This window comes from Paralichthys olivaceus, chromosome 14 (assembly GCF_024713975.1).
Source record: "Paralichthys olivaceus isolate ysfri-2021 chromosome 14, ASM2471397v2, whole genome shotgun sequence".
Lineage (NCBI taxonomy): Eukaryota > Metazoa > Chordata > Actinopteri > Pleuronectiformes > Paralichthyidae > Paralichthys > Paralichthys olivaceus.
The window spans coordinates 8,608,067-8,622,593 of record NC_091106.1 but is presented as its reverse complement, the minus strand read 5'-3'; the positions used below and the strand labels follow the sequence as shown (position 1 = coordinate 8,622,593).

General features: G+C 39.5%; 1 protein-coding gene across 8 annotated transcripts in view; it reads right to left on the bottom strand.

Moving 5' to 3' along the window:
* lyst (lysosomal trafficking regulator) overlaps positions 1-13,693 on the bottom strand; it is a 53,695-nt gene extending 40,002 nt beyond the window's left edge. For 6 of the 8 annotated variants that reach the window (XM_069538156.1, XM_069538162.1, XM_069538163.1 and 3 more), the window contains exons 1-3: positions 13,555-13,693; positions 12,192-12,455; positions 2,218-2,309 (exon numbers count right to left, since the gene is read on the bottom strand). In XM_069538156.1, the coding sequence (XP_069394257.1) occupies positions 2,218-2,309; positions 12,192-12,272 (173 nt within the window). In that variant the 5' untranslated portion in view covers positions 12,273-12,455; positions 13,555-13,693. Of the gene's footprint in view, positions 1-2,217; positions 2,310-4,990; positions 5,098-8,849; positions 9,026-12,191; positions 12,456-13,554 lie in introns of those variants that run through there. The other 2 variants (XM_069538165.1, XM_069538160.1) reach the window with 2 other exon arrangements.
* Positions 13,694-14,527: the final 834 nt, after the last annotated feature.

Sequence of the window (14,527 nt, the reverse complement as noted above, 5' to 3'; positions counted from 1 at the left end):
CTTTCATCAATGCATAACCTTAAATTATTGTCCGGGTTAGCTTACTTCCAGCTCATTGAGTGTGCGTGTCCAGTGAACTGTTTATATAGCAAAGCTGTAATTATGGGCAGCTGTGGCCAAAAACAGGAGGTTCTTTCCGTGCTCCTCTGGTCCACATACTAAAGTGTTGGGCAAGACACCCAAGTTGTCCCTGACTGGCAGGTTCCATTATAGTGAGTGACGTGTGAGAGCAAAATGCTACTCATAGAAATGCTGTATGAATGTGCGTTTGAATGGGTGAATGCAGCTTGTTATGTTCAGCGCTGTGAGTCGTTATTAAAGACTAAAAAAGTGCTATTTAAATACAGTCCATTTACCATTTAATGGTGTTGTGGAGCCAAATGTGGTTTATCAATGCTATTAAGTGCATTAATACACCATGTCAGTTTCTACTCAAACGATAAGGGATTATTAAAAGTGTATTTTCAAATGATTTTATTGACTGTGGAGTGTTTACTCCTGTAGTTCGGTTTGTTCAATCAATTCAGATTCCAATGTGTTTTGATGAAAATGTATAACACAGGTCCCAGACATTTGCGTATGATCTGTTCAGATAATCTCCACAAATCAACACTGCTTTTAAAAATCTTACAGTGTCGCCAATAGTTCAGAGTCAGCCAACAGCCACTAGGAGCATTTTGAGGAGAGACTTAGAGAGGAGGTAAGAAACTCCAGACATCTATATGATGTTACTTTGCCTTGGCACAGGCACAAACAGCCACTTCTGCTCGTACATTATCTTAACCTCCTCCACCATCGTCTGTTGTCAGAAACTTTGTTCTATCCGATAGTGAATGTGTTGCTTAACAATCATGTCAACAAAGGACGCATGGAAGTATGAGGGCAGTGACGATAAAATTGTATAAAACAGAAGTATCTGTTTTTTGTATATACAGTCAGCATTAATGAGCCTTCACTGTGTTTGTGTTGCAAATTTATAGAAATTAGTTTATTCATTCATCTTAATGGTAACTCTACACTAACTCACTTACAAACTGGCAGTTTGATAAAAGACTAATTATAAATTCTTGTAGAAATCTAATTTAAAAAAAAACTTCTGTATGAGCAGCCAAACTATCAGAGAGGTTTTTGCAGGACAATGGAATGTAGAAAGTGTGAGGAATCCATTGTAGTACAATTTCTACATCATCTGTTGGTAAAGTTATTCATTACTGCAGATAGAAAGTGCAAAAAGTAAAAACATGAAACATCTAATAGTTGATCTCAAAGAGCAAAACATTAACCTGCCCTGAGCTTGTCTTTAAACAAGGACATTATTTTAACCAAAAAAACCTTTTTCTAACTAATCACTTTTCAGCCTAAGGCAGCACATGGCTCACGAATGCTAATGCATTCACTTAAATTTAGGCAGTGTGTGTTTTATGTGTGTGTAAGTGTGTGTGCGTGTGATTTATTTACACAGAATACAAACAAAAGGTACTTGAGGTGCCTAATGTCCCACAATTTTCCTCATCAATATGTAAATCTATGCAGCGAGGTACACTGAAAGCTAATGCACCCTGGTTACATAAGGTCTGCAACCTCTAATGTCTTGGTGGGACCCTGAATGGAAGTGATTATTGCCATCATTGTTGTTTGGCCTGACTCATGTTAAACCCTTTGAAAAACAAATGCATACAGAGAATGAATGCAGCTGAACTTCTTTTATTATTTAGTTTCACAGCCATGACTGAAAAAGATAATATATGAACAAATAATAAATGTACGAATATATACAACAATTATACTATTCAAAGCCGTTAAAGGACAGCAGTTTATAAAAATAAAAGACCTCATATTTGTAAACCAGAGCAATAAACTTGTGGGACTTTCCAGAGTGAAATATTGCCAAATTGCTGACATTGTAGCTAGCTCTGGCTAATGCTACACTACCAGAAATCCCTTCGTTTTCGCAACTCTAAAAACAGTACTTTTCAGTGGCAGTACAGCGCAACTGCTGATTTGGAGCAGCAAAGATTTCCGAAAAAAGAAAATTGCAGTTTTATCTGGAATCAAATTAAAGGCCTGATGCATTGATTCAGGTACTTGCCAATGCCCGACCCATCATTTCGGGCAGTACCTAAGGCGTTTCTGATGCTGTTATCAGAACATCTCTAGTGGCATTTGTCTCATACACACAGTCAGACTTAGGTCATCACCGCCCTAAATGACACCTACCAGAACTTCAGTGCATCTTTGGTGCTGTGGTTGGGGTGATGCTGCACGTAGTGGAAGAGACAGAGGAAGTTCTCCAGACTCTGGAGGCTGACCTGATAAGATATAGAGACACACAGATAAGACATGAGAGTGACAACAATAATCTAAGCCACATTATAACTTACACTCACATGAAGAGGAATTTCAATGGAACACCAACATTTTATGTGTTAAGCCTTGACATTACTGTCCATGATGTAACATTTTGTAAATGTTATCCATGATGGTACAGTTGCAAAGTGATGTAACAGTCATTAATGTCATTATGTGGAACAGTTGCACCAATATTGATTTATCAGGTCAGTTGCAGCACTGTAATATGATACAAATGCACCATAACCAGAAAGCACCTATTTATACTTTTAAACAAATCAGAAATAAATATGACACATAACAAATTCAGTCCCTAGAACCACAAGTTATATTTTAGCAATTTAAATAGTTTAGCAATTTAAATAGTTTAGCATTTAATATTTAAGCATTTTAAACGTATGGCTGACAAACAGCAACAAAAGAAGAGTCCAGGATAATCTCTGAATCTGGGGAAACAAAGACGATTCAAAGATGGAATCAGCTTTGTCACAGTGCTGTGGTCAGAGCCTGACAATAGAGCTGGAATTTCTCACCGCTGGAGCTGGCGAGGCAGACACGCCACCTGACGGCATTTTACTACATTAGTGGTTCCAGGGCAGTGTGTTAATACCTTCCCAGCAGACATTTGATCTTCTAAGCCAGCGTCCTGCCGTCCCTTGCTAATCTGACACCACAGACTGGGTTTATCAGGCAATACTGATCCCCGACTGAGAGTTGCTGCACTGAGCGTCTAGGTCACAAAGCCAAAGCATAGACACCACAGAGGGCCAATCACATTACACGCAGTCCGACTCGCACCGACAGAAACATCTCTGTAGCATAATTTATTCAATTTATCAATTCTAATTATATATTGTGACACATTTTTCGAAAGAATTGTAGCTCCTACAATATTTCACTTGGTTATTATGCCGATAATATTTAGATTATTGTCCAGGCCTATTATAATGAGATGCCTACAGCAGTGTTTGAGGGGTTCACTGTACATCTGCAAACATCTAAACCTTAGACATGAGGGAATTTCCATTTCCTTTATCTGAATTACAATAAACCTGTGCCCAGTATCATGAAATCAAGATGATGTTAAACCATTGACTGAGAACAAAACTTTGATCATTGTAGTCTTAAGATGCATTATCACAAATTCTATCAAGTCATATTAAATGTGTTACCTTTGGTCCTCTATGCAGATATTAGCATTGTGGTTGTCTGCCACAAACAAACTTTTTATGCAGTTTTAAGCAACTTTTTTATAATACACTTCAATAAAATTAATATAATTACTAACCAAATTATTGGTTAGTGACTGGACATCTGGGTCTTAAACAAGCTGAGCAAGTGTGGCTTGGTTCACTGAACATCATAAGAAAAATACTGATTATAAATACTAAGATTTATTATGAAACTGCTTTATTTTGTGTTTTTATCACTGGGTCTGTTTGTTTTGGAGAGAATGAAACCTCCTACCGATAATTCAGCTGCCATTAAAAACTTGCAGAACAAACACTGAAGGTGACAATGGTGGTCAAGACAACAACTTCCATGATCCCCATATACTTTTGATTGAGAAACCCTAAAATTACCCATTGTGGATTTGAAGGTCCCCAGTGGTAATTTTGTACCCCAATGGAGCAATGCATTACAATTCACAAACAAAAGAGCAGTGGTGATTGTTTCATGCTGTTCTACTGGTTGACAACTGGTGACGGTCGTGCCCAAACAAGCAAAGGATGTGAAGGAAAAGACTGCTAGTAAACAAACAAGGATGAAAACAATGCAGGGTTTACAATATTCAAAACATCAGCAACGGCATCTGCATTGACTCAAACATGGAATCTATTGGTGACAGAGAAGGTGACAAACACAGGAAGCAGGTGATGCAAAAAGACCTTTAGTAAATATGTCATCATTGTCTTTGTCTAGTTTACATGTCCTAAATAAGCAAAAATAGCTATGCCTATCTGTGATTTGTTTTCCCTCTTTATAGCTATAAAACAAGAGTGAAACAATCAAAGTGAATATTTAAGTACCTGAGGTTCTTTCACACTTTTGCTGCTAACTAACCAGGAGGCGACTGTTATATCAAAAACCCAGCTTGTGGTGAGTCAACTTCCTTCCTGAGTCACTATTGTCAATGCAAGATTTGTTTTTAATTACTTGCTAACACTATAATGACTAAAAGATGCACACACATATCATGCCTGCAACAATCTTGGCTATTTTCAGACATGCACTCACATGCACTTTTCTGAAATTTTACTAAGTGACAATGCAAATGTCCGAGTTAGTTGCTTTGGAAATCTTTTGGAGCAAGACAATGTGAGAATACAGCAGGAAAATGTCCGCAAAATCACAGCGAGCATTCTTGAAGACGTTTCTAACACACGACGGTCAGAAACAACTGAATTTACTCATCATGTCTTGCCTCCTGCATGGTCAGGCCAGGCACCATCCCTCGACTTAATTTTTATGGACATTTTTCTGTTGTATTAAATGCGTCTGCCCACGCCAATCTCCTGATGCAATCTTCATTTGTGAAAGACAAACTCAGGAAAGTGTCTGGACACAGTTTTCTGGATTTTTGTGTCTAAAAACAGCTTGAAGTTCCAAGTGATGAAGATGCAGAATGGACCACACTCACCAAGGTCAAGGAGAGAAGGAGAGAGTGACTGTTCACCAGCCGAGGCAACAACCCAACCAAGCAGAGAGGGGGGAATTGATGGGTGGGAGTCACTGCAAACCAGGGGGCTGGGCAACATCCCACACGGGAGATGAGGAAAAGGAAGAAAAAGAAATGCATGGCTCATGAGAGAGACAGGAGAGGACAGGGGAAAAACATAAAAGCTGACAATAACATAAAGATGAGAGAAATAAATGTGGCAACGGTTGAGAAAGAAGATAAACAGAGGGAGTGACTGGCAGGAAATCAAAGCCTCAAGGTTGCCTAAACTGTGATCAGTTTAATAAACAGGCCCTGGGGCTTCACTGGAGCTGTGCACTCACTCTAATGAATCTACCAAATGAGCATCTGAAATGACTCAAGCTTGACCTTGTGTTATCAGTTTACCTGTTGTGGCCATATTCCTCATATAGGAAAGGGAAACAGAGTGGTCTATACGATAACGCTAATTTCCCAGAAACTGACTTGTTTTCAATGACTGCCAGTTTATTCTGAGAGATTTTTTTTCCAGCGTTATTTTTTTATTTGTTGAAAGAATAATTTATCAAGCAATGGAAAATTAACTAGAGCGGAATATTATCTAAAAAAGCAATTTAGATAGAAATTGTGATAACTAGACATGATTTTAGTGAGTCATTTCTACTTAGTTTTCTCTGAAAAAAACAAACAAACATAAAAATGATGTGATTTTTACTGAAGTCTGCACCAAATTAACACTTGGTTGCCCCTTCGGGCTGGAAAATAGGATCTGCAGGCTGGGGAGTCTCTGCAGTTCTACAGTGCTTCATTTATAGTAGTTTGGAAATCGCTCTTGGCCAGAGAATCTGACATGAACTTTCTGACTCACAAGCCAAAAATTCTAATTGGTGATAAGTTGTTTCAGAGCAGTGCAGAACCTTTGTCTCCCCCTCTGGCAGTGAGTAACGTCCCTGTTCACGCGTGTATGACGCCATTGATTGCTTTCTTTTTTGAAGAACACCCATTTTCTTTTTTTCTTTTTCACCTGCTAAATCGTTTCACCCTTGGTTCTGCTATACTCAACCTACTCCTTCCCCATCACCACAGTTCAACTCCATCAAACCAGTCATTGCTGCTTGACGTAAAATGCATCGCTATTGATGCACCACGGTCAGGACAGACACCAGATTTAAAATTCTGGTGAATTTTAAATTTTCTCTGTGTAAAGTTGTTTGGCAAAGAATTAATATAATAGGATTTCATATTAGTTAGTCTCTAACTGTACTGTAAACAAAAACACTATTGTTCTTGATAATTTTTAATACTTTATACTCTCTTTTTCCTGGTCCAGGATGATAAGAGGTTAGATACAGCTTCCAAACACCGGAACTGACAATGACACTTGATTAGGAATACCTCTGCACAACACACATTTTCTCACACAGTCTCTATATAAAACTCTGTCTCATCCTTTTGTTTTTTCAGAGGGGGACTTTACCTGAGAAAAATAACAAACAGGAAGAAACAAACAAACATTTCACAAATCATTATGCTTGTACAATGCATAAGCATTACACTGAAATATATATTGAAGTTGTTGTATTGTTCTAGAACAAATTCATATCCTGTTAAATACTGTTATCGTTTTATCTCCCACATTGAACTGTGACCTGTCTTTATCCAACACGGTGATCATGCGAGGTCTAGTCATGGGAGTCTGATGGCTGAGTCACTCATGCTGGTACAGACTTTCCTCTCTCAAGCTCTCTTTGGATAATTGGGTAGACTACAACTTGGCAGAGGCAGTGAAAGCGATGTGATCCTGTCCTCGTGAGAGAGGACGTGGGGCATTGGTTACGCAATGTTTTTTCCCTGTTTGAGATCCCCACTGATCTAATTTGACATTTGAGTTATGAGCATCATGAGGAGCCCCTAACGTTCCGCATTTCCTCACAACCTACGAGTCAGAGAGCAGAGCCACTTCACACAACACCACAAATAACACCCCCCCCCCCCGTTAACACACAAGCCAAAATGTCAGGAGGCTACCATCAAAAAGCATGTTTCTGTTTGTAACAGAACCACACGGTCACAAGCGTAGCCACTGTGCAGGAAATGAAAATACGTTGCTCTCCGCTTCATTGTTTTCATTACAGGGAGATAGCGCACAAGCTGGTGTTGGTCAAAATTTAAATCCAAGAAGCCTGCTCTGGCCTTTCTACTCCCTGGTGGCCTGAGAAACGTTTTTTTTTTGAGGGAGAGATCTGACTTTATAATATGCCACTGGGTGGAAAAGCTGAGGTAGAGCAATGGTCTGAGACTGACTCAGTCCAGAATGAGAGAGATGAATTATTCATCCATTCAACCAAGCCTTTGGAACAGCCCTGGAGACCAGAGCCAGTAAGAGTTAGGCTGGAAATGAGAGCGGAACAATAAATGCAGATGTGAAACATCCTGTGGTCAGCCGGCAAGACTTTACTCAGGACTTGTAAACAATGTCACTACACACTAGAAACTGTGAAAATCCCACAACTCAAAATCGTCATCATCAACTTGTGGTCAAATTAGTGTGATGATCACAAGACATCATGATCAAAGTCTGACTGCATGCTTTTATGTGTGGATCGGAGTCCTTGAATTTCACTCAGCACACAACAATTATTCATAGGAGATTCTCTAAAAGGTGGAAGAGTGAAAATGGCAACAGATTCATACACACACTAATGCGATGCCATGTGCTTTAAAATGAGCAACCCTCGAAACTCCACTGTATATTTTCTCAGGACTGAAAACTCTATAGATATATTGATAAATTTGATTTTGTCATTGGAGGTGAACATTGTAGGTGGTTCGAGAACTGAGGTCAAACAACTTCTGGATGTTTCTGGGTGCCCTGAGCTCTAGACTCAAAAACAGAGGAGATAGGGTTTTAGCAGGGGCTTCCCCTCATCTCTGGAGCTGTTAACCTATTCATATCAGAACTGCTCAATTATTATCATATTTATGGTTAAATGTTTTATTGCAGTTTGTATTTATTCTGTTTTTATCTATATTGATTTTCTTTTCTTTTTGTATTTTAAGCCTGTTCAGCACTATGGTCAACTGTGGTTGTTTTAAAAATGTTATATAAATAAAGTGTAACTTGACTTTGATTTGACTTTCTGCCTTGGACTATAATATCTAACAAATTAACTTAGGTTACAGTGACACTATTTATGTAAATGTCAGCATTTTAATAAATACTGAAAATTGGATAGTTGAAGTCATCCATCCTTAAAATGAAAAGGAAATTATACCAAGAATGAATTTTCTATTATACGACAAATTTAAGTACCAATTGCTTTTACCCTCACTGTGCCCTTAGTTGCAAAGAGGTAGATTATGATCAGTGTAAACTTATTATTATTGTTACTTTTTATTACAGTCGACCTACGTGTCAGACAAACTGCACAGGATATTGTCTCTGAAAATGCCTTCATGGAAACAGTGTGCACATTGTAGCTTTAAGAGATAACAAAGGGTGCATCCTGTTGTTCAGTCCTGACAAGTAAAATAATAAACTCAGAGGATCTAGATAAAGCAGCACTGCCATCTTTACTTCCTCCCTGGAATTAACTGCATTGTCCCTGATGCTTTGCTCAACAAGTTGAATCTTCTTTAGACAAGGATTTGGGGCTTTACCACAGAAGGAATGTAAAGCACAAACCTGAGCTTAGAAAGCTGTGTAACCCAGGTTTGTCCCCTTTCAGGCCATCACTGAGTGTGTTGTTAGAGATTATGTGACAGAGGACATTTGTATTAAAGCCCATCACATTTATAAACAAAAACAGTCATGTTAGACTAGCTGTAGAATGATACTTACAAGATGAGTCAGATCACACTTCACAGATGACATTTAAGCAAAGAGCTGAATTAGTCCAGGAAGTTATCATTAGCTCAAGAGTACAACTACCTGTATTTTAAACTGCTATCGCAGAACCAGCAAAGATCAATTACCTCGAGACCCTTCACTACCGAAAGATACAAAAAGTGAAGTCCTCCCTAAGACCTCTCTTTGGTGTTTTGAAACATCCTGTTAGCTCATAATGAAACTGAAAAATCCAAAAACAACAAATGCTAGTCTCTTGCTTGGCTCCAGGCCAGGCAACCATAGTTCTATTGACTCTGTTCAGACTGAGCAGAATTCAGTGTCGCTACAGATAAAGTCCTCTGATGTGGAGTACACCAAAGTGGTACTTTTGGCTCCACAAGGACAAATGATTATACTGGTTTTACAATTCCAATATGCTACCTGAATAAGATATGTGAAAAGTAATTTGGATTATAGTGGATTCCATACAGTAAATGCTTTTATCTAATACAGTGTATACACTGTATAGCTAGTAGGAGGATGAATGCATTAACAGGGAATATGACCCATCGGCCTTGCACCAGTGCAAAACTACGCAGAGAATGTAACAACATTTTATCTGTTTAGAGCATTTCTGCTTTCTAAGAGAAGTTTCAACCGAGAATGAAAGAAGAACAAAGAAAAGCAGAAGGCGAAGATCAAACTTTAAGTCAGGGCTCCACACAATGAGCCACCGTGGATAAGTGACAGAGATTCCAGAAAGATATTTAATCCTGACAGAAAAGCAGTTGAGAGGCAGAAAATGAGAAACAAGAATGCAAAGAATGAAAAATGAGGTAGGCAGAAAAAAAAGGAGGGGGGCTGCAGCATTAGTATTTTCACAATTTTTCCGTGGTACCTTACTGATTACTGCAGGAGAAGGTCTCTTTGCCCTACACATTTCACTGTCAAGTACAATCACAGAATAGTTTAAGGCTCATTTATGCTCAATGCTAGATACGTGTACAGAAACCAGAGCCGTCTCTTTGCTCAATTCAATCATACTTGTCTTCAGGATGCAGGAGAAACAGAGCACTACCAGCTGAAATTGTTGGGAGGCCAAGTAGCCAATAGCTAAAATATGATAAGGAAGAAACTTTAACAATAGTGGTGCTTTTTGAGGAGAGAGGTTGCAAGTTGGAAAGAAACTACAGGGGTCTATATGATGTTACTTGGCCCTGGCTCAAGGACAAACATCCACTTTTGCCTCTTTCTTAGATGGTACATTATCTGTTTGTTGTCTGAGAAACTTTACTCTTGACTGATCTGCCCCCTAGGGGATGTATTGCTATTGCTTAACAACCATGTCAACATAAAAGATGCATGGAAGTATGTGGGTATTAACAGTTACACTGTTTGAAATGGACAAATCTCTTTTCATACAAATAGGCAGTAGAAATGAGCTTTTACAATGTAAAACAGGGGCCTTTCAGTCATCCAATTTCAATGTTAACCTGTGTTCTGACCATAATGACTAGAAGATGCCACTTTAGGTGAGATAGTATAAATCTACAGTATACATGTGGTGCACAGATGGGATTGACACAATGAGCTGGAGCAATATATCATGTACAAGCAGTGCAGCAGAATGTGTGCGCCACAGCCTGTCATTGTGTGTCCCCATCAGATTCATTTAGGAGAGAAAGCTACAGCATCAGCAAACTGGAGAGTACAGATGTGCTCACTTAACCATCTCTCTGCATGACACACACACACACCACACTAGCACACACTTTGACGACTGCAGAGGCGACAAGTGGCGAAGCAAACGCAGTCGTCCCAAGGGAGTTGTCACAACAAAAAGTGACAGAAAAAGTTACCATTAATAGAAAGGCAGAGCCTGCCTGCTGCAGCCCAAGCGTTGTTATCACCATGGTAACTGCGAACAAGCCAGCACCATTTCTTCAGCGGACACCCTAATGCACACCAACGTGATTAACAAAGCTACGAAGCATAATAAACCACCACAGACGTGAGGACTATTGAGGAAGGAAGCCATTATTTCCAAGAAAGACAAAACCCCAAAGGGTTCTTCTGCGGCTATTAGCTTTAAAAATGAAAGCAGGTCTGTCTTTACAGCACGACTCACATGTGATAGAGCAGAAATAATGGACTACCACAAAGGCTAAACAAGCTCATCTGTGTGTGTGTGTGTGTGTGTGTGTGTGTGTGTGTGTGTGTGTGCGTGTGTGTGTCGGGCAGATCACTCTCTCAGGCCTGCAGTCCGATCCTAATCCATGTCTCGTGATCCGGCTGCTGTGAGTTCAGCAGGATGGGAGAGAAAAGAGCTGCAGTGGCCTGACAGTGATATGAAAATCAGCGTCACTTTCTCCTGCAATGTGCACAAGAGCATTATGCGCTAACCAGACTAATAGAGAACAATCTGTGGTTCACACCTTCCTCCACCTTTGCAGGTGACTAACTGCAGCTACTGCCGCTCGTGCTGTGTATCAGTCACATTTCTAGCTACAAAAAAATGGCAGCTGGAGATCTAAAGAGGATTCAAATCAGGTTCCACGCAACACAGGGAATCGTTTTACTTCAGAGTTATTTTTACTGCCCACTCATATAATTATATACAATTTTGTACAGTTTTAAGACAAACAATGTTCTCCATTTCTAAGGAGAAAAACAGACATCCTGTCATCTCCTGCATGTACAGCTGTTTCATTTGAAGTTTTTTTCTGAATGAGTTTAGCAAGTACAAACACAGTAACAACAAATATTAACATTTGTGTGTTATTGTGAACTTCTCTACTGCTGCAGAGCATTTTGCAACAGACTGTTTAAGCTCTGACTCACTTTGGAACAGCTAAGACTAAAACAGTAAAGTGATTTAGACAGCTTGAATGACGAGGAACAGGCTAAAAGAATGTATCTGAACAATGTTTGCTATTGTTGGATGATGTGACCTTTTACAAGGCTTGGAATCGAGCAAATCTGATACCAACACCAGAACCCCACAACTATTTGGATGCGGCGAGGATGAAATATTTGGATTAAATGTTGTGACTTTAATTGAAATTTTAAAACAGACAACAAAGCCTCAGTGTATCAATTTGAGCAATAAAAAAAGGTGAAATCATTTAAATCCTAAAGATTATTTGATAAAACATGATGAAAACAAATAGTTTTTTTTATTTGAATGAGAGGTGCGACTGTGTACAAGACTTTTCCACATTAAAATGTCAGTAGTCTTCAGGCTTCTTACTGGACCACTAGCTTATGGTCCTGGAAATGAAAAGGAATCATCACCACCCAGACACGGAGCCCTGATGTGAGGCTGTATCACCCCCATGCCTATTGAGTGCCTACCTGCAGATCCACTCCTTGAAGTCTACAGTCCATGTACTTTTCCCACGCGTATGACAGCTCAGTCTGCTGTGGACCTGCCATGTCGTCCAGGTGCAACACCAGCCAGGGCAGAGTCAGAGATGTCAGCCTTCTTCAGGTTTCCTTTCTGATCCTCCAGGTGACTGGAAGTGGTCCGGACAGCACCGAGCGAAGCCCCGGCTTCCTGACTCTTTCATAGCAGAGTCATCGTTCACTGCAAAGCTTTGCCACTTTTAAACTGGAGATCTGCAGGAGAACAGTCAGCGACAACACAGTTTAATCCGCGCGCAGAGATGCAGAGGTCCTGCTGCATGTGACGCACCTGAGCCTGACGTGAACAGAAACTTCATCCACACCAGCGGTGTAGCATTACCAAAACAAAACGGACTCAGCTAGCTAGCTAGCTTCGTGACATAACGTCAACATCCAGGCACGTCCGAACAACTCATGTCCGGTGCAAGATTTGATTTCAAAATAAAAGTAGAATAGAATTTGTGGGTAACTAAGACTTGGATTATATTTAAGACTATAATCTCACTGGAAATCCGCATAACACACTATACTTTGATGGTTACCGTCTACTTACAGTGAAGGTTTTCCTAGCCACTGAGCACTAATGCTTTGGATGCGACTAATTAAACAAATGCACCCTCTCTTCTTTACAGTAATAGTGTTAAATATATTTTACATGCATATTTTAAGATGCATGTGTTAAACATAAAATAGCTTTAACTCATATGAACAAGGATTACATCATATTAAACAAATGTATATTTGTAAATTAAATAATATGTATTTTAAACCCGTTTAACCACTAAACCATTCATTCTGGGACCTAAATGCATTTTACTCTTACAGAACATTCTCAAATGAACCTATTATTCCTTAACAACTATTTAATTAATACGATTTTTTCATTATAGCATGTGTTGACACCGTTTTCAGTTCTGTTCAGAAAATGTTGCGATTGGAGTTTTACTTTGAAAGCACTGCTCCACAGCCGTGTTATTTGTTTAGCTAGCTTGACCGCAGAATACAAGAAAGCTCGATATATTTTATTCTAAAATGTTTACCATGGATGCTTCTCTAGCCTCAAAGCTGCTAAACCCAACGAGCCCCACAACATGTCCACTTTAGAGAGCTGCGTATCCCGGGGTTAAAGTGGTTTCCCTAACGATGCTGATGTTAGCTGTAGCATCGCACTGTGGATGGCAGCTGTCAAAACTGTGGCGGGGAGAAGCGAACACGTCGTTAGATAAAATAAACAGACCGACCTCCACAAACACGGCCTCCTTCAGTTCACACTGTCAAGTTCCGGGCGGAATGAATGAATTTTCATACAAACCTTGGTTTAAATTAGAGCCAGCTAATGTTAGCCTCCGTCAGGCAGACTACTGCTGCGTGTGAGTCAATAAACCCTCAGTGGGGACTGCAGGACCAACACATTGCCGCCCCTTTCCTTGTCTGCTGACTTTACCTCCGCCTGCACGTTGACGGAGGAAGAGGAAACACGACTCACGTTAGATTGTTAGTAACTACTTTGTGTCCGCTTGGATTTGAGTTTGTTTGGCTTGTGAGACATCTACATTTCCACTTACATTTTTGGATTAACCTCAATTATGTTTAGAAAAAAAAGAGGATCTCAAATAGATGACAATGTATTGCTCAATCCCTCCTCTGGTGCTTATTGTATTTTATATTTAGTGTTGTTTCCTGTTTTAATATATATTATATTTATACTTGCACAAATACACCACAGAAAAGTAATTGTAGATGCTGCAACAAATGTGTGACTAAAATTTAATATTTTGTTCTCTTGCAGAAAGCAAGGAGCGGAGAGTGTGAATGAAGTTACCCAAAGTTAGATGTTCCTGTTTTTGTTGGTGGTCAGGGTAAAATATTCCTGGCAGACAAGTTTGAGGGTAAAGACACCACGATATCCACCAGGCGCTCTGAGCCGGTGACCCGCCCACTCACCCACTCTCCTCCTCCCATTGGACAATGTGCAGATTATTCACCTATCAATCAAAACCATTGGCTCAGGGGAGTGGTGGTGCATTTGAGGTCATCGTAAATCGACCACATGTTTGTTTTATGAAGCGCTTTTACAACCATCAGAGTTGACCAAAGTTTGGTGCAGTAAAAACATTAAGGGAAGCAAAGAAATTATAATTCATATGATTTAAAATAAAAGTTAAGATACAAACAATTAACTGAATCCATCCATTCAAGGTTAGCAAATCTAACCGTATAAATATATAGAAATTATATATTTTTACACACAAATCTACTTCAGATTGGTCGTATATTCAACCAGT